This window comes from Lethenteron reissneri, unplaced genomic scaffold (assembly GCF_015708825.2).
Source record: "Lethenteron reissneri isolate LAM-NWPU_2019-01 unplaced genomic scaffold, ASM1570882v1 scaffold_1609, whole genome shotgun sequence".
Taxonomy (NCBI): domain Eukaryota; kingdom Metazoa; phylum Chordata; class Hyperoartia; order Petromyzontiformes; family Petromyzontidae; genus Lethenteron; species Lethenteron reissneri.
Window position 1 is genome coordinate 4,096 of NW_026891343.1, and position 25,576 is coordinate 29,671.

At 46.5% G+C, this 25,576-nt stretch overlaps 1 protein-coding gene and 1 pseudogene across 7 annotated transcripts; one reads left to right on the forward strand and one right to left on the reverse strand.

Moving 5' to 3' along the window:
- The first annotated feature begins 1,439 nt into the window (after window positions 1-1,439).
- On the forward strand, window positions 1,440-24,399 carry LOC133362769 (ATP-dependent DNA helicase pif1-like; annotated as a pseudogene).
- LOC133362770 (zinc finger protein 501-like) lies at window positions 6,595-13,348 on the reverse strand. Of its 7 annotated transcripts, none has more exons than XM_061581715.1 (5): window positions 13,263-13,348; window positions 10,518-10,590; window positions 8,271-9,252; window positions 8,041-8,228; window positions 6,595-7,319 (listed from the first exon to the last, which is right to left on the reverse strand). In XM_061581715.1, the coding sequence occupies exons 3-5, from the start codon at window positions 9,222-9,224 to the stop codon at window positions 7,166-7,168; spliced, it is 1,296 nt and encodes a 431-aa protein (XP_061437699.1). In that variant the 5' UTR covers window positions 9,225-9,252; window positions 10,518-10,590; window positions 13,263-13,348; the 3' UTR covers window positions 6,595-7,165. The 7 variants fall into 7 exon arrangements, with proteins under 7 accessions (XP_061437699.1, XP_061437694.1, XP_061437695.1 ...); XM_061581710.1 differs by adding an exon at window positions 11,070-11,243 and having other exon boundaries at window positions 8,041-9,252; window positions 13,263-13,338; XM_061581711.1 differs by adding an exon at window positions 11,070-11,231 and having other exon boundaries at window positions 8,041-9,252; window positions 13,263-13,298.
- Window positions 24,400-25,576: the final 1,177 nt, after the last annotated feature.

The window sequence follows — 25,576 nt, forward strand, 5'->3', positions numbered from 1 at the left end:
TACATACTGCTACGGTGAGTAGCTACTAGAGTCAGTAGATACTATTATAGAGTGAGTAGATACTGCTATAGATTTTGTAGTTACTACTATAGTCAGTGGATACACTATAGAGTCAGCAGATACTATACAGTTAGTCGTTACGAGTATATAGTCGGTAGATACTACTGTAGGCCCAGTAAATACTACTATGGTCAGTAGTTATTACAGTCACTAAATACTACTACACAGTCAGTAGCTACACATGGCTCAGTAGATACTACGGTACAGTCAGTAGATACTACTACAGAGTCAATAGATACCACTTCCTCTGTTGTATGTAAGGTGTTGTTAGTATATATACCTACGAGGGGTAAATATATTTTTTGAGGGGGGGGGGGGGGGAGACCGCAATTTTCGGAAACATTTTGACATCAACTATTTACCCCACACTTTCTACAACTTTTTGGACTTGTGAAAGCCTCTTATATATTTGTTGGTGGAGAAATGTACAAACAGCCCACCGGGCTTTGACAATACCTTAGTATCTGTGTATATATATGTAAGGTTTTTAAGAAATATATTTTTCACCCGGGCAAAGCCGGGTACTTCCGCTAGTGCTCTATATTACAGTGAAAGTTGGAAATTTCACGATTAAATTTTCACGTCCCAAAAATAAAATCGGGGATACTTATGTCGGTTTTAACCAAAATAAGCCAAATTTTCATAGCTTTATTTTTCAACAAAAAGTTAATTCATCAATTGTATTTACCAGAGGTGTGGACTCGAGTCATGTGACTTGGACTCGAGTCAGACTCGAGTCATGAATTTGATGACTTCAGACTCGACTTGGACTTGCATAACAATTACTTTGTCCCACCTCTGGTATTTACCCTTAGTATGCTATGTATTATATTAAAAGTGAAACATTTTATGATGAAATGTGCACGTCCCAATATAGAATATCGGCATACTAATCGATGCCGTTTTTGGCCCATAATGGCCAAATATTTGCAACTTCATTTTTCAACAATAGTGCAATCCTCGGGTGTGCTTAGCCTAAGTATCCTATATATTACGTAAAAAAGTGGGAAATTTCAACACGAAATTTCAAAGTAAAAAGGCTCTGACATGACTGTCTTTGCCTTACAAAACAGATGGGCAAAGTGTGCATGAGCCACAACTTTTTTTCCAAGCAAGATACATCAGCAACAATGAGGCCATTTGCTTAATTCTTGGCTTCCCTATCCATGGCCGTCCCCCCACAGTCGTCCATTTGGCACTTCACCTCCAAAATGGTCAACGCATCTACGTCACCAAAAGAAATGCCAAACAACAGGCCCTGGCTCCACAAGATACCACCCTGATGGCGTTCTTGGTTTTGTGCCCAAGTGACCCATTTGCTGCCAACCTGCTCTACCATGAAGTTCCCTCCTACTATACATGGACTGCTAAAAAAATAGAAGCGAAGTGCTGCTGACGGTGAATCGGATGCCTTAGGACGAGTCTACACAGTTCATCCCAACAATCAGCAGTGCTACTTTCTCCCAATGCTTCTCCATGTTGCCAAAGGGCACACATATTTCCAAGACATATAAACAGTGGAATGAGTTGTCTGCCAAACATACAGGGAAGCTTGTAATGTCCGTGCAATTCTTGCGCATGATCACCTTATTCATAAAGCTATGACAGAAACTTCTGTTGGTCAGTCACCTTTCCAACTGACATTGCTCTTCTGCATGAATCTTCAAGTTTGCAGCCCATCTAACCCCATGGGACTCAGGCAAAAATACAAAGAGGGCATGAGTGAGGACATCCTCCACGGAGCTCAATAACAAAATACAAACCTGGACGACAACTTTTCTGATGTTATCTTCAAACAGGCCCTCATCCTCCTTCACGACAAACTGCACTCCATTGCTGGAAAATACCTCACGTCTATGGGACTACCAACACCCTACAGGGACAATGTTGTATGTGTTGGAATTATGAAATTTTGATTAAAAAAAATAATAATAATTTTCCGAAAAATGCGCAAATCGCATTAATTATGTTAATGTGTGTATTAACGTGCATAAATTATGATAATGTGTGTGATTATATGCATAAATTATGATAATCACGGAGATAATCGTAGTAATTTATGCGGATGCTTGCGATTATGTTACTGTGTGCAGTTATGATAATTAGGCTTGGTTTCGTTTATCCAGGGTTATATCAATCAGGATAACACGATTATCATCGATTAAACGTTTACCGATTATCTTAGTGTGTTTGTTATTTTTAGGTCTCCAGGTTCAGATCTCATCACAGGATACAGTTGTCAAGAATAAGACAGTTTTGCATGGACTTGGAAAGAAGCACTCGAACAGTTGGTGTGAAGCAATTTTAATTCTAAACAAGCACATGACACTCTAGTATGCGAAAGCGAGTATACGTCAATAAATTCATGGGCAATCTTATGTAATTAACGAAATTGAATGACTAAAAATACTTCTTCATTGGCGAAATTATGCAGTTAACGAAAATGAATGACTAAAACATTTCTTATTCATGTAACTCGACGGCAGCAACTGCTTTGCACGATCAGTTGATATTGAACGCACCACCTCGAAATGGCAACCCTTTTTGAAACGCAAAGACAGTTTTTCTTTTAAAGTCTTATTCGTGTGCGTGCTGTGTGTGCGTTGTCCCCTTGTAATATTAATTAATTCTTAGAGTCGGGAGTTGTGTCGTTAGCTTGTGTGGTGTGGGAGGATACGAACAGCGGCCAGCTTCCTCTGGGTGGGGCGTGGCCGCATCGAGTCGTGCTGCTCAGTCGCTCTGGGTTGGGCGTGGCCGCCGCTCTGCTCCTGCTGCTCCCTCGCTCGGCGTGTCGCTCGGCTTTTGCTCTCTCTCTCTCTCTCCACTGCTCGATGACGAGTTGGCACGATGCTGTCCTTGAAGATGCTCGGTCGCTCGTGTCGCTCGGTGTCGCTCGGTGGCGCACGGTGGCGCCCGGTGGCGCACGGTGGCGCCCGGTGGCGCACGGTGGCGCACGGTGGCGCACGGTGGCGCCCGGTGGCGCAAGGTGGCGCACGGTGGCGCACGGTGGCGCACGGTGGCGCACGGTGGCGCACGGTGGCGCACGGTGGCGCAAGGTGGCGCACGGTGGCGCAAGGTGGCGCACGGTGGCGCAAGGTGGCGCACGGTGGCGCACGGTGGCGCAAGGTGGCGCACGGTGGCGCAAGGTGGCGCACGGTGGCGCACGGTGGCGCACGGTGGCGCAAGGTGGCGCACGGTGGCGCACGCTTGGCGATCTCCACCTTTCCGGTTGTTCGCTGGTCGTCACTCTGACGAGTAGCGATGCTTCGTTCGTGGCAGGGTGGACGTTGGCGTCTTTGTTGGCTTCACTCGCAGCTCTGCGACTCAGGGTAGCGATTCTTCTCAGGTGGTGCAGACCTCGGCTTGTAGCGGCCAGCTTCCTCTGCAAACCTCGTCATTCTGGATGACGAAAACTTCTTGACGATCTGTGGTGGAGTCGAAGCCCTGGAGATCTGTGGTGGGGGCCAGAGCCCCTGACGATCTGAGTTGAATGGATTTTTCCCCGGCTTATATTCAGAAAATCCACTCAATCTTCCCGAGTTGTTTGAAGGCCGTCATATATCTTTCTGTGGGTTGAACACATCTGCGTTCGTGTGTTTCGTGTGTCGTGTGCGTGTTTATTAGTAAAGACCCAGCGGTGTAACCATTCTGGGAGGAGGGGTGGGGAATGTTATTTTGCTTGCGTGTGCAAATCTTGCTGTTTGTGCTCAAAACGCGATCACCCTCCTCTCTCTTTTGCGAGAGACAAACAAACTAAAACAGAGCGAGAATAAGCAGACATCACCGCGTCCCCTCCTCGCGACCTTCCTAACCCTCCAAGTATTCATGGGCCATCTGTTTGTGCTGCGGGGAGACAAAGACGGCCGTGCTTAACTCCAACACGCGAGCATCCACTCCTCTCTCTGCGTCTCTTGCGAGAGAAAACAACCAATGTCAGCACAAACCCCCCCCCCCTTTGTGACCTTTTTGCTCCCTCCTTGCTTACCCTGGGTGGGTCATTCTGAGGTCAGACCCCGCTGGAAGACAAAGGTGGTCGAGGAGATGTTTGCAATACATGTATGTGGTCCTGTGTGTTACATTTATTCTTGAATTATATTTTATGAGTTCCTTCGGTCTTGGTATCGGGGTTATCATTCGTCTATGTTTAATGAATATTCGCCATGATCCTCGTCACATTATTATTTTGGGCTTCGCCAAGTTTAGTTCTCCAGAGATTGGTGTTTTATTCTGAGTTAATTTTTTTATGTCCTGAGGTTAAGTGCACATGCACTTAAGCTTTCTGGAATTCGTACTCTTTAGTTTTTCGGAAGGTCGTGTAGATAGGAAACATATACTTCTAAATAATATGTATGCGGTGAATATAAGGGAATTACTAATAATAATATTATTGTTTGTTGGTTAATTATCTATGTTAAGTTTCTACTTTTCGGTAAGGAAAACGTTAAGAAAACGCGAGTTTCAACCGTTGTTTGCTCTGCACCTTATCTGTACATCTCCAGATGTCTTTGGGAGGTTAGTCCATACATCTTTTGTCCATCTGGATGTCTATGACCTCTCTGTCACCGACTTCTTACCAGTTTAATGGCCGTTTCACAGATTCCTGGTGTGTTTGTAGTGGGTTGTTTTCAATTTTTTATTAAAAGGTATATATAGATATAATAAAAAGAGAAATAGTTTTTTTTTTCTTAATTATTCTTAATATTAATAACGGAAAACAGGGCATAGATCCAACAACAACCTACATGCCTTTGCTCAAGAGATCCTAGTGAAATATGCTATTATGCTTGACAGATTCTTACATTTATTTAGGAAAATTAACCAAAGCTGATGGATGCACAAATAGAAGCCTACACGGAAATCTTGAAAGACATTGATACTACAAATCGAGTCACTTTTTATCCTTGATGCACCTGCCAGTACTGGGAAGACCTTTGTTTTGAAACTGCTCCTCGCAAAGGCTCGCCAGAGAGAGAGAATTGCTCTAGCTGTGGCGTCATCGAGGATTGCTGTGTAAGTCAATGTGTGTATGAGTCGATGTGTGTGTGTTTAGGTCCATGTGTGTGTGTGTGTAAGTCGGTGTGTCTGTCTTTTTTGCCCGGGTAACGCCAGATGTCTGTGTCCGTCGATGTGTGTGTAAGTCCAAGTGTGCATATTCGTCCATGTGTGTGTGTCAGTCGCTGTATGTGTGTTAGTCCAAGTGTGTGCATGGCTTCATGTGAGTGTGTAAGTCACTGTGTCTATGTGTGTCAGTTGATGTATGTAAATCGATGTCTGTTAGTCCATATGTGTGTTAGTCCATAGGTGCTCGCTAACAGCACTTGCCCCTACAGTCTGTTAAGGCTATACGGGGGATCTTTGTTAGTGCATATTTGTGTAAGTCAATGTGTTTGTGAGTCGATATGTGTGTATAACTCCATGTGTGTGAATCCGTATGTGTATAGGCCAATGTGTACGAGTCTATGTGCAGAAGAGTAACATGGGGATGTGACATCATGCTCGCTGTCCAGTGCGATGTCATGGGACGTGACGTCATGCGCGCCGGGCGAGGCAATGACGTCATGTCTCCTCTAGGTACTTAACGGGGACCCCGTGACGAAGGCAGGGTCACTGTGGAAGCCTGGGATAGAGAGCAGTTGAAGAGCCAGCCAGAGGTAGAGCTCAGGGAGTCTGGAGACAAGCCGGCCGAAGTGATAGGTGCTGCTCTCCCCGGTCGGTCGTTGTTGGCTGAACCCCCGATCCGACTCGAGGGAGAGAGCCCTGGAGCTAGCCGAGCTAGGAACAGACAGTGAAGATTCGTGTGAACGACCTAGTGAAGGACACTTACCCCTGGGGAAGTTATCCAAAAACCCTTAATAAATAACTGGCGCAAGCCCTTAACTGAAGACCTGCCTCTGTGTCATTTGCACCTCAACATATGTGTGCGAGCCCATGTGTGTGTCCCTTAATCGATTTGTGTGTAAAACCATGTGTGCTTAGGTCCATGTGTGTGCGAGCCGCTGTGTGTATGTCGATTTGTGTAACTCCATGTGTGTGTATCTAAAGCGAATATCTGTATGTATGTAAGTCGATGTGTTTGTGTGTATGGGTCGATGTTTGTGTGTCTAAGTCCATGTGTGTGTCTTTTTCGGCCGGGCAACGCTGGGTACTTCCCGCTAGTACTCTTATATAAGCGCACTTCATCTATCTGTGATGAACACTGCGCTTTCCATCGTTTTCATGCAGGAGGCGCTGCAAACCTACGCGCCCCCTGCATGAACGACGGAAGCACAGAGACAGACGTTCGATCACGTTGCAATCGATCTGCAGACGGCGGTCTTCTGGCACGGCCAGCTCTGTGTCGCCTTATCTCCACCCGGCAATCCCAACCAGGTGAAAGTCCGCATGGAACCGAACCCCGGTAAGGCCATCTACTTAATGACGAGAGAAAATTCACACGAAATGTCATTTTTAATTAAGTCTTCCAGATGTAAAATGATATGTTTAATGAAGAAATACAATTATTTAATTCAAAACATAATACAATTCAAAGTTGTTTCATTTTTAAACTTCAAAACGGAGCATCGGGAGTTTGCGTGAATGCATCGTTCGTGCACAATTTTTTTCGTGACTTTCCTGGCCCAAGGCTGTAAATGGTTGAGGGGGCTGCAGGCGGTCCGGCTTGCTTCAACCCATGGTTGTGAACATCCAGACGTTAATCGGCAAGGACCATTTCTTGTCCTAGTTCGCCAACATATAAGACGTCATGCAAATTTCGAATGAGTGTTGTTGTGAATGTATCTACTAGATGTGCTCTGCCTTGTAACCGAATACAAATCTGTACCAAAAATGCATTTCAAATATGTCCTTCAAATTACCTCCTTGCTATGAAGCAGATCAGCAGACACGACATTTTATTTATCGATCTCTCAACGAAACAAAGGAATGTATTACACAAACTATAACTAGCACAGCCTTCTGGGAGTGCATCATTGATTCAGTGCAAGCCACCTGTGGACCCTTATTGGTGCACAGCATCTCAAGAGCAGCCGGGCTTGCTTCAACCGATGGTTACGAACATCCAGACATTAATCAGCAAGGGGCATTTCTCATACTAGTTAGACAAAATCTACGTCAACACGTAAGACACAATTATAATTCGTGTTGTAGAGAATGTATCTCCTCTACGTGTAACTTTTGAGTGGTATGCCTTGTAACTGATGAATGATCCGAGTGTGCTCCCTATTTCAAAGACAATGAGTTGCTCCAGAGGCAGACGCTTCCTGAAAACACAAAAATACCTTTTGACCTATATCAGAAAAACAACGGGTCTCACCAGAGTTATCTTTACAGGTTATTCCAAAACACACTCTTTGTCCGAACATCACTTATTCAATGTTTGACCCTTATAGACAAAATGTTACATGTACGCACACAATCATACAAGTATTCATTCTAAATTATGGAGTCAGTTTAACAAAATTGAATTACTGCACTGAAATATACTGCAACAGGTTACATCGTATTAATAAGCTATTTAAAAAAAAATATGCACCGTCTGCTTAACAGTGTACGTACAACATACCATTGCGCCAATCAAAACAAGTAGGCCATTGCATGCTGGCGTCTGGGTCAAAATTGAGCAAATTCCAAACAGGCTATTTTCCACATGCAGGCCGGTGCAGAGCCACCACCTTGTGCCGCACAGGGGCAGCTGCTACTTGGGGATGCTCTTCGAGTGTTTGAGACGAGATACGATACAAAACTCCGAATTGCCGGGGCGATAGAGCACCATAAAAATGGAATTATTAGAACAAAGTGAATGCTTGGGAGCTTATTGGGTCTCGCTCCTGGTTAGAGATCTACCCAACCCACAGGTCCATAAAGACTGGCCGCTCGTACCCTGCAAGGTGAACCTAGGAATTGAGTGTTCAACTTATTTCTTGTCATTAAAGGTCTGTGACAAAAGGTGCATCTATTGGAGCAACATCGTCTCAAGCTTACATATCTACCGGGTCTCCATTTGACTTGACATTGTATTGTCGGATGAAGTCCACCCACACCTCCACCTCCACAAACTGCTGGGAGTTGCCTCGCTCTGCCTCACAGTCAGAATTCTCCTCCTGCTTCACGTTGCCTCCATCGATGTGAAGGTCCGATTTTGGAATTGAATCTTCATCTTCACATTTTACCTTCACTTCTTCACTCTTCACCATCACTTCTTCACTCTTCACCATCACTTCTTCACTCTTCACCATCACTTCTTCACATTTCACCTCGATACCTTTAAAAGTGTCCAAGCTGGGATTTTCTTCCGGTTCTTGTTTGATGAGGGATGGGCTCATTGCGGCACTTTGACTTTCACAAGCTGATTTCAGACTCCAGTCCTTGTGGATCTTCTGATGCTTGTGTGTTCTCTGGTGTTTTTCAAGAGCAGATGACTGTGCAAACGCCTTCCCACACACAATGCACTTGAAGGGTTTCTCTCCCGTGTGTGTTCTCTGGTGTATTACAAGAGCAGATGAATGTGCAAACGCCTTCCCACAAACATTGCACTTGAAGGGTTTCTCTCCCGTGTGTGTTCTCTGGTGTGCTACAAGAGCAGATGACTGTGCAAACGCCTTCCCACACACACTGCACTTGAAGGGTTTATCTCCTGTGTGTGTTCTCTGGTGTTTTTTAAAAACAGATGAACATACAAACGCCTTCCCACACACACTGCACTTGAAGGGTTTCTCTCCCGTGTGTGTTCTCTGGTGTGCTACAAGAGCAGATGACTGTGCAAATGCCTTCCCACACACACTGCACTTGAAGGGTTTCTCTCCCGTGTGAGTTCTATGGTGTGTTACAAGAGTAGATGACTCTGAAAACGCCTTCCCACACACACTACACTTGAAGGGTTTCTCTCCCGTGTGTGTTCTCTGGTGTGCTACAAGAGTAGATAAACGTGCAAACGCCTTCCCACACAAACTACACCTGAAGGGTTTCTCTCCCGTGTGTGTTCTCTGGTGTTTTACAAGAGTATACGAATCTGAAAACGCGTTCCCGCACACAGTGCACTTGAAGGGTTTCTCTCCTGTGTGAGTTCTCTGGTGCCTTGTCAAATGTCCAGGACGATCCGTGCTGTATGCACACCGGTCGCATTGTTGCCTTTTGGCACCGAGCTGCGCCGACTGCCTTTGCTCCATCAGACAAATTCGACAGAGGAAGCGACAGCTGCAGACAGAAAAAAGTTACATCCACGTCAGTATCGATGCACAGAGGAATGCATATTTACACAGTAACACATGACTTATAAGTCGACACTTATTGATATATTCATGATGTAGTGAAAAAGTTTACCAAATTCATCACATGGGCTGTTCTGGCACACAATAAGAGGGCGAATGGTCATAAACATGCCTGGAAGCCCTCGTATCTTCAAAATGAATGTTAACCCAAAACTCCGAGCACACAATTTTGGCTGTCTAGCTACAAAAGGAATATTTATGAAAGCTAAATTTAGCTGACAAAGCAAAGGGTGTTGAAAATAATACTATTTGTGTTATGCAAAAATGCATGAATTAATGTTCAATCGCAACTTAGAGGTGTGAAGCCAGCCAGGCTCACGATGTCCTTGCACGCTGGAATGAACAGATCTGACTTCAGCTGCATGTGTGTGCTGTGTTAACTTCTTGACTGTTTCCATTCTTATAAAGTTCCAAAGGAAAACAAAAACAAACTATTGTTGTCATATAACCTTCGTGTTCAATAGAGTTAATAGACTTAACTGCCAACACAAACTTTACACTGTAACACACTGGCATGGTTAACAGGTGGTGGTGTGTCCAGACCCATGCCTGGCCACCTTCATCCGCTCACTGTTAATGCTTCCTTACTCATCCAAGTAATTCAATGAGGATTAATCAACACCCCCGAGGTTGCGTGTCTCTCTCGCTCCCCGTGGTGAGATGTTAACTACCTCTCCTGGCATACAGGAAGTCGTGGGTTCATCCCAACCCTGATGCCTGCTGTATATTTTTAGTTTGCGTGTCTTTCTCTCTTCCTGTGGTCGCGTGGATTTATCTCCGGATCTCCCGGTTGTCCCCACTCCACATGCAGAGAGTGAACACCGCCACGCGTCCAGAGTGAACACCACCACGCGTCAAGAGTGAACACCGCCACGCGTCTAGAGTGAACACCGCCACGCGTACAGAGTGAACACCGCCACGCGTCCAGAGTGAACACCGCCACGCGTCCAGAGTGAACACCGCCACGCGTCCAGAGTGAACACCGCCACGCGTCCAGAGTGAACATCGCTACGCGTCCAGAGTGAACACCGCCACGTGTCTAGAGTGAACACCGCCACGCCTCTAGAGTGAACACCACCACGTGTCTAGAGTGAACACCACCACGCGTCCAGAGTGAACATCGCTACGCGTCCAGAGTGAACACCGCTACGCGTCCAGAGTGAACACCGCCACGCTGTTGACAATCCCCACCTTGTTGTTATTGTTGTTGTGGGCAGGTCGCTTCTCAAAATAAGAGCGGTATAGCAGCTCAAGCGGGCGTGGCCTGGTAACAAATGAAAAAAAAAAACGTGAATATTTAAAATAAAACAAAGTTACAAAGTAGCGAGCCAGGTGAGGAGAAATTAAAACTTAAGCAAGATACTCTTTGGTTCTTTCGGTAAAGTCACGTAAAATAAATAAATAAAATTTTAGTTTCAGTTTCATTTATTTGGTATAGCCCTGTGAGCCATTCGGCTCTTGAATCGGATGCAACCGCAACAAACAAAAAACAAAACCATGAACGAGAAAACATCTTAAAGTGACTATGTGACTGTGCAAACATAAAATCCAGGAAAAAAACATCAAAATATTCCACAAAAAGCACCGTACACCAACGCTGTGTGCAAATAGCATACGACGTTTCGATTGCAACACGAGTAATCATCATCAGGTACAAATGAAAAAGAAAACAAACCTAGTAAACTTAGAAATGTAATGCAATACAACACAGAGAGTCGGCTAACATAACAGTCAACACCCCACCTGGTTGATAACGTTCTTCCAAAGATTGCTCAATTTGAGAGAAGAGACAAAACACAGACACGGAGACACATTGACAGAGAGATGACACAGAGACATAGAGAGAGAGACACACACATAGGCACACATAGAGATGACACACATAGGCACACAGAGAAACACCGCCTGTGTCGAGGCCTTAGAGAGAGGGGGGCAGAGAGAGGGGAGGTAGAGAGGGGGGGTAGAGAGAGAGGGGGGGGGGGTAGAGAAATTAGCATGTCAAGGCAAGGCCGTAGCCATGGAGTCAACATTGGGGGGGACCAAATCTTCCAGGGGTCTGGGGTCCCCCCCCCCCCCAGAAAAATATCTAAATTTGAAAACTCATTTCCTGCCATTTCCTCCCTAAAATATTTTAAAAAGTTCACTAACACATGGGATGGAATTTATTTTATTTTATACAATAATGTCTAATAGTGTATTGTATTACATTGCTATATTTTTTTCTTTTTTACATTTTCTTGTTTCATAGTGTGTAATGGCAGAGATTAGGGATTCATAAAGTACAACGCAATCATATAAACAGAAATCTATGCATTGTTATATGAAGACAAGTCCAGATTTTGTGGCCGTGGTTTTGCAAATTGTTTTTATTAACATAGCATCGCAATTATTAGTAAAAAAAATATTTTTATAGCAATATATTGGGGGGGACATTTTGAGCAAATTTAATTATTATAACATATTATAATTATAACATATCATTATTATAACATATTATAATTATTATAACATATTATTATAATTATTACAACATATTATAATTATTATAACATATTATAATTAGGGCCTTGTGTCAATGAGAGATTTGGAGGCTTGGTGACTGCACTTAATCAAACAAACTTCGTAACATTTGAAATGTATTGCAATGCAACACAGAAAGTCGGTCAACACACAATGAACGCATAGACTGGCTGATTGCGTTCTTCCACAGATTGCTAAACTAAGCGAGAGAATTGAAGCAAACGCGATCAGGCGAGGGCAGGAGGCAAGGCCCCGCGTTGTAAAGTTCCAACCTGGACATCGTTTCCATGCTCGCTGCTACTCAATTGACATCCCAACGAGAGAGAGAGCGAGGCTCTACCTCGGTAAACAACAACAACCACAACAACAACCACCACCGCAACCACCACCACCGCAACCACCACCACCGCAACAACCACACCACAACCACACCACAACCACCACCGCAACCGCCACCACCGCAACCGCCACCACCGCAACCGCCACCACCGCAACCACCACCGCAACCACCACCACCGCAACCACCACCACCACGGCCGCAACCACCACCACCGCAACCACCACCACCGCCGCAACAACCACCACAACCACCACCGCAACCACCACCACAACCACCACCACAACCACCGCAACCACCACCACAACCACCACCACCACCACCGCCGCAACCACCACCACAACAACCACCACCACAACCACCGCAACCACCACCGCAACCACCACCACCACAACCACCACCGCAACCACCACCACAACCACCACCACAACCACCGCAACCACCACCACAACCACCACCACCACCACCGCCGCAACCACCACCACAACAACCACCACCACAACCACCGCAACCACCACCGCAACCACCACCACCGCACCACCACCGCAACCACCACCACCGTAACCACCACCACCGCAACCACCACCACCGCAACAACCACCACAATCACCGCAACCACCACCGCAACCACCACCACCGCAACCACCACCACCAACGCCGCAACCACCACCACAACTACCACCACAATCACCACCACAACCACCACCACAACAACCACCACCACAACAACCACCACCACAACAACCACCGCCGCAACCACCACCACAACAACAACCACAACAACCACCACAACCACCACCACAACAACCACCACCACAACAACCACCACCGCAACCACCACCACAACAACAACCACCACCACAACCACCACCACAACAACCACCACAACCACCACCACAACAACCACAACAACCACCACAACAACCACCACCACAACAACCACCACCACCGCCGCAACCACCACCACAACAACAACCACCACCACAACAACAACCACAACAACAACAACCACCACCACCGCAACCACCACCACAACAACCACAACAACCACCACCACAACAGCGATGAGAATTTCTCACCTCGGATTTCAGTTCACGGGCGGAGCGGCAACTTCCTGGTCCCTCGCGACGTCACGCGGCAGCAGGTGACATGACGTCACTTGCGGGATACGATGACACTCCCTTCCCCCAATGAGCGGCTCTCAACTCGCGACGGCTTTCACGACACATTATGTTAATGAGCCGCCAGTCACCGGGCGTGGCTTTGCCCAAATAAGGATTGGCACTGGGACAGATATCGGCAGCGGCCGAGCAGAAATGACGTCACGCTCAAGAGCGCGGTGGTCGGGGGTGGGTGACATGACGTCACTAGCGAGGCACACCGCCCCCTGGCGTTTGACGCCGCTGAGGTCATGCTGAGCGGTGACGTCAGAGGGCGGGGTCAGAGTTCAAGTTTGTTGACAAGGAGAGCGGCAGTGACGTGGTGAGCGCTGCGCTCCGCACCGACCAGCCGAGTTCTGTTCCCGCTCGTGGCCAACACCGCCAGTGACGACTTTGTGAACCGGTCCTGAGCCTCCCCTAGGTCGACTCAGCCTCAAACGAGTACCCGGTGCGGTGTGTCAACATCGCCACTATGGAGACAAAGGCGGCCGGGCGTGGTGCTGGCCACCCACCCCCTCGTGTGCCGTCCCACCCTTAATAGGTGCTCGCGAACAGCACTTGCCCCTACAGTCTGTTAAGGCTATACGGGGGATCTTTGTGTGTTGGGAGCAAGTTTGAGTGGCGTGAAGCCGTGGGAGTTGAACGGGCGCCTGCTGCTACTGACAGTCGTTTACTCCGGTTGGACAGACGCTGATAGACAGACACACACAGACAGGCAGGACAGGCAGACAGACACAGAAAAGAGGAACACAGAGACAGAGAGACAGGCAGAGAGAGACACAGAGGCGAACAGACACAGACTGACAGAGAGATGTTGAATCGAACACACTGAACTCGCTCCATTGAAAGAGTTTCCTCGATCTTTGCCCATCCCCGGAAGTCGTTCTAGTTTCTATTTATTTCATTGTGTGTGGTGTGAACGTGTAAGCAATGTGGGATATCGATGAACACGGACATGAACAAGATCAGCAGACAAGACGTCTTTCATACTCTTTGGTTCTTTCAATAAAGTCACGTAGGTACAAAAATAATAATAATTAATAAATCACGACGTTTCGATCGCAACACGAGCGGTCGTCCTCAGGCGAAAACATCCAGACATGAGGACTGCCTAGATGAAAACCAGCATGGAAGGGGCCCAGTGTGGGGCCGGCTATGCTAATGGCATAGTCCCGTGTGTGTGTGTGTGATGTGAGGTCTCCTGGCAGCAGTCATTCTCCGCTGTAGTCCTGGCATTTGCTGCTCAGCTTCATTCCCCAGCTGTGGTCCCAGTGGCACCGTCTCTCTGGGGAACCGTGTGGTGTTTGTAGCGAGTATCACGGGGTGGGTGGGTAGTGTGGTGATAGTGGTCACAGTTGGTACCGATGCACGACCACCGCCACCACCCCTACTGGGCAGTGGACCTGCCACCACAAAGCAGCACGCGGCGGAGGAGTGAGGCGATCGCTGTCGCCACGCGAGCGAGGCCCCCTCGCTTCCTCTTCTTTTCGTGCATCTCCACCTGCACCTCTTCCGTTTTCTCCTCTGTCTCATCCTCCTCCATCCCCTCTTCTTCATCCTCCACCACCATTTTCTCCTCTACCTCCTCTTCCTGCGCCACCTCCATCTTCTCCATCTTCTTCTCCGCTAGCACCATCTTTTCCTCCTTCATCTCCTCCTCAACTTCCGGCACCACCATCTCCACCACCGTCTTCTCTTCCTCCTCCACCACCATTGTTTCCCCTTTGTCCGTCGTCTCCATGTCCTCCACCACGACCATCTGTTCATCTTTCGATTTAAAGCTTTCGTGACTGCAGGGATTCATCTTCTTGGTTCTTTCGGTAAAGTCACGTAGAAGGGAAGTAATAAAATAATAAAAATAAAACATAATAAAACAATTGTTTTATTATGTTTTATTTTTATTATTTTATTACTTCCCTTCTACGTGACTTTACCGAAAGAACCAAGAAGGAGACATCTGTTCATCATTTGTTGTCTCCTTGTCCTCCATCTCCGTATTGTCTTTCTCCTCTGCCTCCGTGTTCTCCTCCATTGTCACCATCACAATCTCGTCCTCCTTTGCCTTCTCTTCCTCCGATTTCTCCTCCTCCTCTGTCTCTACCTCATCCTCCATCATCTCCTCTTTCACCTCTTCCTTCGTCTCCTTCTCCACATCCTCTGTCTTCACTTCAAAGGCCTGGACGAGTGAGGAGGAGGGCTGCGCTGGCACAGATCTGTGAAGAGACAACACGACACCGTTCCACCTTGCTGCTACGGCAGACATCGCCATCTTCCCATCGTCCGTGAGTGGAATGTGTGGCGGATTAATTCGAGATTCATATAAACATCAATAACGACATAGCCAGTGAGTGTGCTTAGTATTCGTGCTGTCATTCTCATGGCGCCAGGCTAAGCTTGAGATAGGTGCAGCTGTGTCTCACACAGACTGCTGTAGTTTCACAGTAGTGGGTGGCGTTGCTGTGCAAATTTAGCTGAATAATTTGAAGTGACATTTTTTTGGTTCTTTCGGTAAAGTCACGTAGGTATAAAATATAATAAATAAAATCACAACGTTTCGATTGCAACACAAGCAATCATCATCAGGTGGGAAAGCCACAGCAAGAAACGTTCTTGAAATAACGACATGGCCATCGAAACGTCGTGATTTAATTCATTTGATTTCATACCTACGTGAATTTACTGATATAACCAAAGATTATGGATCCCTGTAGTCACGAAAACTTCAAATCTAGATTACATTGTTATATATGTCTATTCTAATTGACCCCTTGCACATAATGTCCTAAGCATTTCAAATGACATCGATAGAGATCCTGCACGTCCACTGTGACGGAATGGGTGTGGATCTGTGTGGTCAATGCAGCAGCAATAATAGCCAAGGCGGGAAGCAAGATCTGAACTGTAATGATGAAGAATGAGTGCACGACAATTTGGTCGCTTCAACACATCCACGATTTCAAAAAAGTGTCCGTCAGTGATTTGTGGTCGAGAGAGCCACCTCCCTTGACGTCGAAGACATCTCAGAGTGCATTGCATGCGATGAGCCTCTCGCATCTCTCTTCTCATCGCGTTTTAAATTGGACACCCCTCTCAGTGGTAGCTGTCGCTGTACATTACAAAGCGACAAGGCACCTGGCCTGGAAACAGGCGATAGAGAGCGAGAATCTCACGATGGATGGAGGGTTACATGGTGAAGATATGCCCACTTAGTTATGTGGTCTAACCCAGAAACCAGTTATGAAAAATAAATCTGTCAGAGTATAGCGGAATGTACACGTGGGGTTTGCAGTGTCTGTGAATTTTGAGAGCGCGACAGGGCTTGAGCACCTGTGCGTCACAGCAACATTGACCTGGGTTTGATTTCCACGTTTGGCCACATGCTCCGTGTGGATTATGCAGCCAGCTGTTCTGGGAAGGTTCTGCAGCTTTCTCCCTGTTACTGAACCCACACAAGTAATGCAAACCGTTCGATTTGGATCGCAAACAGTAGCAACTTTCTTGCAAAATGCGAGCAAACTTGGCAGGATCCTCCTGAAAAAAAGTCTTGAGACCAAGTAAGGCTGATGCTGCGTGAGAAGCATGGCAATAAATAACAAAAATAAGTATAACCCGTAAAAACAAAGTTTTTCACTATCAATCCTTTATATGCGTGGCGGCTAGTGTCCTCTCGTCCTCTGGCTTGAGATGGCTGCCACCTATGGGTCAGATGATTGTCTGCCAGTATTAACCAATTGGTAATTAAATATTTAATTTGTTTTCCCTAAGCAGTCTAAAATTTTGGAAAAAAATTTTCACGAACATTAATTGTCTCGCACAACGAGTCTGTGTGCAAAATGTCAGCTCGATTGGATCATGGGAAGTGGGTTAAAAACGACCGAAATATTTGCACGGTCGTAAGCAAGCAAGCACGCAAGCACGCAAGCAAGCGAACTTAATATAAAGGATTTAATAAACACACAGGGCGCACACGCAGAGTGGTTTACCGTGGCTCAGCGACTCCGGAGTTTGCTTTATCTTCTTGGAAGCCCTCTTCTCCAAAGCTCGGTGCAATTGGTCCCCACACAGGATTGGAGGACATGGTGGCGGTGGCGGCGGTGGTGGCGGTGGTGCTGCTGGTGGTATCGGTCTGGAGCCATTGTCGCTCGATCTTGGCGAGGCGCTGCTCCTCCTTGAGGTACTTTTGCTCCACAAGACGCTTCTCCTCCATCAAGTGCTCCTCCTCCTCTTGACGCTTCACCTCAACGAGGCGCTTCTCCTGCATGAGACGTTTCTCCTCGAGGAGCTTCACCTTGCGAAAGCGCCTCTCCTCAAGACGCTTCTTCTTCTTCTCGAGACGCTTCAGCTCTATGAGACGCTTCACCTCAAAGAGGCGATTCTCCTCCATGAGGCGCTTCTCTTCCTCGACCCGCTGCACCTCAATGAGGCGCTGCTCCTCGACAAGGCGCTTCTCTTCTTCCACCCGCTTCTCTTCCATGAGGCGCTTCTCTTCCTTGACCCGCTTCACATCTATGAGGCGCTTCTCTTCCTCCAGATGCTTCTCCTTGAGACGCTTCACCTCGCGAAGGCGCTTTTCCTCTATGAAGCGCGTTTCTTCAAGGAGGCGCTTTTCCATGACGCGTTTTACGTCGTTGAGGATTTTGTTTCGAAGGCACTTCTGCTCCGTTTGGTGCTTCACCTTGGCGAGGCGCTTCACCTCGTTGGGGCGCTTCTCTTCCATTGTGCATTTCTCCTTCGCAAGGCGCTTGTCCTCCTGGAGACGCTTCACTCCGCTGAAATTCTTCACCTCCCCAATGCTCCTCTGTTCACGCGAAGATGAGCACATGACCATTGAGACGTGCACTCAGGACAAAATCTATTCTCGTAGGCACACAAACATGGACGGGCACATAGACAAACAAAAATGCATACTGGCACATCTATGTACGGATGCAAACATGCACATTAACTCATGGCATGACGTGATGATGGAGGGATGGAGTGATGGTGTTGGGAGATGGTGTTGTGATACGGAGAGGTGAAATTGTGGAATGTTCTGGAGAGACGGTGCCTTGTGATGGTATTGACGCTTTATGAGGCTCTATGATATTGTATTGATTCTAGATTTGAAGCTTTCGTGACTGCAATGATTCATACTCACGTATGTGACTTTACCGAAAAAACCTAAGAAAGAGTCACATACGTGACTTTACCGAAAAAACCTGAGAGTATATTGTATTGAGTTGGTGGTGGTGTGGTGTGATGAGAAATGTGATGTGAAGAGATGGTGTGGTGATGTGAGGTGTAGTGATGTTTTGGTGCAATGGTGTGGGAGTGTGGAGAGAATGTGGTGTTTGACTCCCATAGACCCCATACACACCTTTGGGGAACGATTCTCATAGCTTTGGCCTGGGAAAGGGTCCACTTCATCCATAATGTCCCCCCACGTGGTCGACTGGCGCCATGACTCCCGGGCTACGGAAAACAAAATTAATTCAAACGACGAGTAATGTATTAGAGAACGAAGCACGTGGAGATTCACGGAACTAATTCTGAGATTCCTGCAATTACCTCTTAACACATAACATGACCTACTGTTGAGAAACATTAGTCACATGGCAGTAAAACATTACAAGTCATATTTTTGTAAGCATGTTGAGACCATCAATTCCATGAACTTGAGACCCCCATTTAAACAAAGATGCTTGAAACGCAGCTCTAAATCCATGCTGTCTGCCACACTTGACCGTTTACCTCTTCCCATCACCACCAAGCCACGTCCACTAAAAATAATTAATCAGGGAGCTGCCTCCTCTGCATAAAAGCCACGTGATGCAGGTAACTGGGACTTACCATCATAGTCCTCTAAGATGTCAGCCCACTTGCGTTGTCTGTCCATGTTGTTGGGAAGGAGTAGTTTCTGTTTGATGTTGGAGGGCCTGGGGAGGTTGTAAAAACGCTAAGATTTATCAGCCTTTTTAATCACTCATCCTCTTAATTATTACATATTTGACCACTCACTGAATCAATCAAATCACTTTCGTGCCCTTTGTTTTACAAGTCCACTCACTCGCTTGTTTGCCCACTCACGCGTGCGTCAGATCACTCACTCATCCACCCACGCGAACATGTTTATTCCAACTGCCTATTGCATTAAACATAATCGCCAGATATAACCGTGATGTTTAACCTCTAATCCAGACAAGCATGTTGATGCACAGCCCATTTGTATTAATCGACTGTCTTGTAGGTCATTGGGGTCAAATGACCATACGTAAATCATTTGTTATAACCCGAGAATGACGTCGTAGGTCACGTGATGTCAGAGGTACCGCCCATGTGGCTGTGACGTCACAGATAGGAGACGTCTATGGCAGCAGCTAGGGTCTGAACTAAAAGGCAGACTCCTCCCCCGTGTTGGATAACATTCAAAACATGTAATGCAGGGCACAATTATGCAGGCAATCAGAACACAATCATTATAGACATGTTAATCATATTATATGAGATTTAAACAGGTTAGTTATGAACGTACTTAAATGTGGGCTTGTTTTGGGTCTAAACAATGACAGTAACAGCAACATATCAGAGCATGCCAAGTAACCTAACTAATAGTCCTAATTTTGTTGCAGAAAATCCAAACACCAACATATTCAAAAATAATGAAGCTTTAGTTTGTAGTCAACGTGCAATAAAAATGAACAACACACATCGTCAACAGGGACGCTCACCTCGTTGAGAATTCGCTCTGCAAAGGCTTCTTCTGCTGCTCACTCGTGCGCATTCCTCTCGACAGCGGGTGGAGGCGTGGCTATGACGTAACAGAGGTGACGTCACTACAGCGAGGCTCCGCCCCCACGCGCTTGGCGGGCGCACCACGTGGTGCAGTGCGGGTGGTGTGCGTCACCGGAAACAGCAGAGCCCTCGGTTCGACATTCAACATTTGCCCCCTCGCTTTGTGCTGTCTTTGATGTCGCCGTTACTGCGGCGAGGACTGAAGCGATGCCTGGCCATCAGGCCTGGCATATACCTAGGCCTCAGGCTTCATATTTGTTCCTAGTTATTTTTTGTTTAATTGGAAATATTAACTTGCATTTCATTAATAACATTTCAAGCGTATAAACACCATCCCATTGGTTTATTTACTTTTAAATTCAGGTTTTTATTATAGTTATTGATCTGTAGTTATATTTAAGTGAGTGAGGTGGTTGTACTAAGTGTGAATTTGAGTTCCATGTAAATCTTAAACAACTACGCTGGTTTGGTCGTCTGCGTGCGTATCTGGACGTTAATTTATTTACGGACCCGCCCAAACAGCTCGCTCTGATTCGATGAAAATAAAACAGCCGGCAAAAAGCCACAGCTCACTTTGATTCGATAAAAATAAATAATTATCACGCCCGGAAGAGAGTGATAGCATAGGTTTGGCAAGGTCTGCGCCGCAGTGCTGCAGTGCACTGTGGGCGCAGACCCTGCGCTGTGTGAGTGTGGTGTGTATGCAAGTGTGCGAATGGTAGTTACACTAATATTACGTATATTTATGTAAAAAAATGGGTGCTGCGTGCTGCGATTAGTGGAGTCCCCAAACAACTTTACCTTACGAGTAGGCAGGGCTCGCTATACAGTGAGTCTTAGCGGATTGAGCTGGCAGCTTCACCTGCCGGGACCACGGCCAGTTGCGTAGCGCCCCCTACAGTTTCGCCCATGGGTCAATACCCCCATGGGGCAACCCAGCTGACTGTTTGATGGGTACAATGGGTACTTTTCGGTTTATCCGGCTTATTACCATTATTATGTATTGACGTTGATCACGTCTCCATGGACGGCTTGCTGTCTACTTCGGTTGTGTAATTCAGATGTTGTGCATGCTGCTGCTGGTAAGGGCATGTGTTGCATAATATGCAGCATGTGTCCGCGTATCATGTTTGCCACAGATGCAGTTGGCGTTACTGTACATTTATGATGTCTTGGAGTGCCAATCCCATGCACTTTGAAATGTTATAAACTGTCTAAAAAGGTTGCAGCCCGGCCCCCGCCGCTGTCACTCTCTGGCCGTTGCACAAGCCATATCGGAATTTGCGACATGCTAAAACAATGAGTACAGTGTGACACCACCCGGGTAACTCCCGAGATCTAAATGGGCATTGGAAAGTGATCGCTTTATTGAGATGATTATGGTACTACCACAGGGTATTGTGAACGGTTCAGGAGGAGGAGAGGTCTGGATTTCTAAGTCTCACAGTACCGGTAAGAAGCGCCGGGTGGGGGATGCCCTCCACTGGGGTACAAATTCTGTCATTATCAGTATACGATCATGCAATGTTACTATCTGCAAGCTGTCATAACTCAAACGATCCCCATTATTGTTCGATTGAGAAATGGAGTGACCCACACCTCTGATATCATATGTGAGGAACCCAAAAATCTGATGCATGCGTAAAACATCCACAATGGGAATACGTAAACGTAAAAACACCAACAAAATATTTTTTTATAAGAAAATAATAGGTGGCCCCATAACGGATTTGTCTGTGTGTGTACATACAGACGGAGGATGCAGGGGCTAACCTGTGTGCGATCGGAACGGTGCAATTTCTGACCAATGTCACTGTGTATGGCGCACACGCTGACGCACACCGGAGCTGTGTCTTTGCCATGCAAGGGCATGGTGGATGGTGGAGCGCATATGGATGGTGCGTTACGAACAAAATAAAACAAAACAAACCGCTGGAAGCAGCCATGCGAGCAGGCTACCTTGAGAGCGATCGCGAATGGGTTGTGTGTCTGGAAGAAGCCTCGCTCTTTCAGTTGCCGTACCAGCTTCGTCAACTCTTCGCTACCATTCTGCTGTATTCCATGCCAGCAGATATCAAGACTCTCTGGGATAAATTATACGACGAATTGGCTCGCGATTACGAGTACCAGTACCGCCAGCTGACCAACAAAGAAGAAATGCTAAATCTTCTTGGTTCTTTCGATAAAGTAACGTACAAGGGAAGTAATACAATAAAAAAAATAAACATAATAAAATAATTCTCACGACGTTTCGGCTACAACGCAAGCCACCGTCCTCAGGTGAAAACCAGGTCTGTCGAGGCGATAGCGTCTGAATGAAACAGCACACGTGCTTGGAGCATATATATAAGCTGGGTTGGAAGGGGGGGAAAGGGCGCCTTGACAAAATAATGTGCATATCAAGAGGAATTTAGCAAATTTATGGGAAATGCAGGTATGTGATTAGTACTACTTATGCCCGTGCATTATGCAGGATTAGCAGCATCAAAGGGAGGGGATATGGGAAAAGCAGGTATGTGATTAGTACTACTTATACCCGTGCATTATGCAGGATTAGCAGCATCAAAGAAAATAAAAGAAATGGTAAAGTTCAAGACCCTTCACAGCCTCCACGAGTTCCTCACGGCAGGTGGGATGGCTCTGTCGGACTTTGACGACCTCCCCCAGCTTTCCGAGTACCCACACTTGGTCTTGGACTCGCTGCTTGAGAATAACCATATCTGCCGCGAATTGGAAGGATATGATAGAAACGAGCTACAAGACATCATATAACGTGCTGACAGACTCAACACGAACCAGAGAGAAATCTACGACGAAATTGTTGGCTCAGTCGAAGACAGTCAACCCGATCAAAAGCTGTTCTTCATCGATGGTCCGGGCGGCACGGGGAAGTCCACGCTGCTCAACCATGTGCTGGCGAAGATACGTCTTCAAGGCAAGATTGCGATTGCTGTTGCTTCCAGCGGCATTGCCTCGCTGCTGCTTCCAGGCGGCCGTACCGCGCATTCCACGTTCAAGATCCCGTTGAAACCGACGAACATATCCACATGCTTCATTCGCAAACAGTCCAAGCTCAAAGCATTTATCAAGGAGGCAAGTCTTATCGTTTGGGATGAAGCCCCAATGACGCACCGGTTTGCGTTTGAAGCGGTGGATCGCACGCTTCGCGATATTTTGGACAATCTGCATGAACCGTTTGGAGGCAAAGTGGTTGTCCTGTCTGGTGACTTTCGACAGATTCTTCCAGTTGTCAAGAAAGGAACACCAGCTGATACTGTGGATGCGTGTTTCAAGTTGTCCCACCTGCGGTCGAACTTCAAGCAAGTTCATCTGACTGTGAACATGAGAGTCCAGTGCGCAGATAACCAAGAATCAGCCACAGAACTTGCTGCCTTTTCAGATTTTCTTTTGGAAGTCGGAGAGGGTAGGCATGAAGTTGATCCAGACCTCGGTCCGGATTGCATGAAGATTCCGCGTGCCATGGTGATTGACAATCCTGAATACTACCCAGACATCGACGGAGATGAGGACGGCAGCCATCTGCCCGTTCCACTCGGGTTGAAGAGGATTGTCAATGCCATGTACAGTGCAGATGAATTGAATTACCCTACGGTGGCAACGAACGACTACTTCTCTCGCCGCACTATTCTGACGCCGACCAACGCCGCTGTACAGCGATGTGAATGAGGCTGTCGCGGATCGCCTCATAGAAGCTCCACAAGTGTACCTGTCTACAGATTCGGTTGGCGACGACGAGAGAGCAGGGTCAGCATTCTTTGAGACAGAGGTCCTCAACTCGGTGAACATCAACAGGGTTCCGCCACACAAGTTGATCCTCAACAAAGGCGTCCCAGTGATGATGATGCGCAACTTGAACCCGGACGCTGGCCTGTGCAACGGAACACGGCTTCGCATCGTGGAAATGAAGCCACACGTCATTCGCGCGACTATCATGACAGGAACCCATAACGGTAAGAAGGTGTTGATCTCTCGGATCATCTTCATCAGCGACGACGACACGAAGGACTTCCCATTTCGACTTTGGCGCAAGCAGTTCCCCATTGTCCCAGCCTTCATGATGACCATCAACAAGGCGCAAGGGCAAACTGTTCACAACCTGGGATTATATCTACCAACGCCATGCTTCTCGCACGGCCAACTGTACGTGGCACTATCGCGAGTCACGGCAAGATCCAACATCAAGGCGCTTATTGAGGGACCTGACGAGGAGGAGGAAGACGGAGTGTACACGAAGAATATCGTGTATCGCCAGATATTTGAATAAGTTGTATTCTATATTTCAATAACTTGCATTCTTGAATATTGTCGATTGAGCGTCTCATAAAAATACATATAATCTCACAAAAATAAACATTGAACAATCACCCAAAACATGTCTATTGTGTCCAGCCACTTTCAACTCCCCACCAACCAAGCATATACACACCGCCCGCGAAGCGGGCGGCGACTGCTAGTGCTTCTAATGATATTATATTACCTTACCTCCGTTTATATGGTTATAAATTAAAACACTAGTTTATAATCGTTAATGTTTAGTGTTATCGTTTATAGTATTACAGTTTACATGTTATACAGTACAGTTTATCCCCGACATACTTCGGGATTAGGGACTGGTACGTTGATGAACGATTAACTACTGGGACCTTTCCCCTCAAGGAACACGTGTTAATCGGGTAGACAGCCAAGATGCTGCCGGTTAAGGGCACACTTGTGTGACAGAGATCCTCCACCTGAAATTATCTTAACATGTTATTGCTAGGAACATTATAAAATAAAGACCGTACAAACATTTGTTAAAAATACATTTTTATTCATCTGCAATCATTTTTACATCAAAACTCGAAGGGAATATGTATTATGTTCTATGTTCACACATTTCCAGTACAATGCAAACCATTTCCGTTCTAGGAATACCAAAGCGTTAAAATATAATTCCCCCTGATTTCCTTATTAGTTCACCACATTTGTTCACTGTGCGTCTATGTTGAAGTCAAGGCCATATATCCAACGAACGCGTCATCAATGCACATCCTCACATCGGCTATCTAAAGTCGATTAATACCAATCAACAACAGCTATATACTTGACAAAATCGTTTAAAATGTTGAGTAAAGATGTACCTACAGACGCATTCCAACTTTATCTCAACAGGAACACCTAACGACTACAATTGAACCCTCTCACAACCAGTGCTCATCACACCACTTCGGCAAGTAATCCCATAACATTACAAACCACCACTGTGCACGTCATTAAACTCTCACAAAAACTGTAAAACTAAATTACACACAAAAGTACTCGATACGGCTTAATAGGTATAACCAAATGACATATATTTTTTCAGTCACCCCGAGCTCTCTGGTTGATCCTCGAGCCACTCCATTACATCCAGCCATCTCTCAGGATCCAATTGCATGGGATCGAAGGTGGAAACTTCTTCA

Coding starts and splice junctions, on each gene's coding strand:
- LOC133362770 (XM_061581709.1), bottom strand. CDS start 9,224: ATGGAGCAAAGGCAGTCGGCGCAGCTCGGTGCCAAAAGGCAACAATGC. Junction 7,320..8,040: donor AATGGAGACCCGGTAGATAT/GTAAGCTTGAGA, acceptor TTGTGTTTTCAG/GAAGCGTCTGCCTCTGGAGC.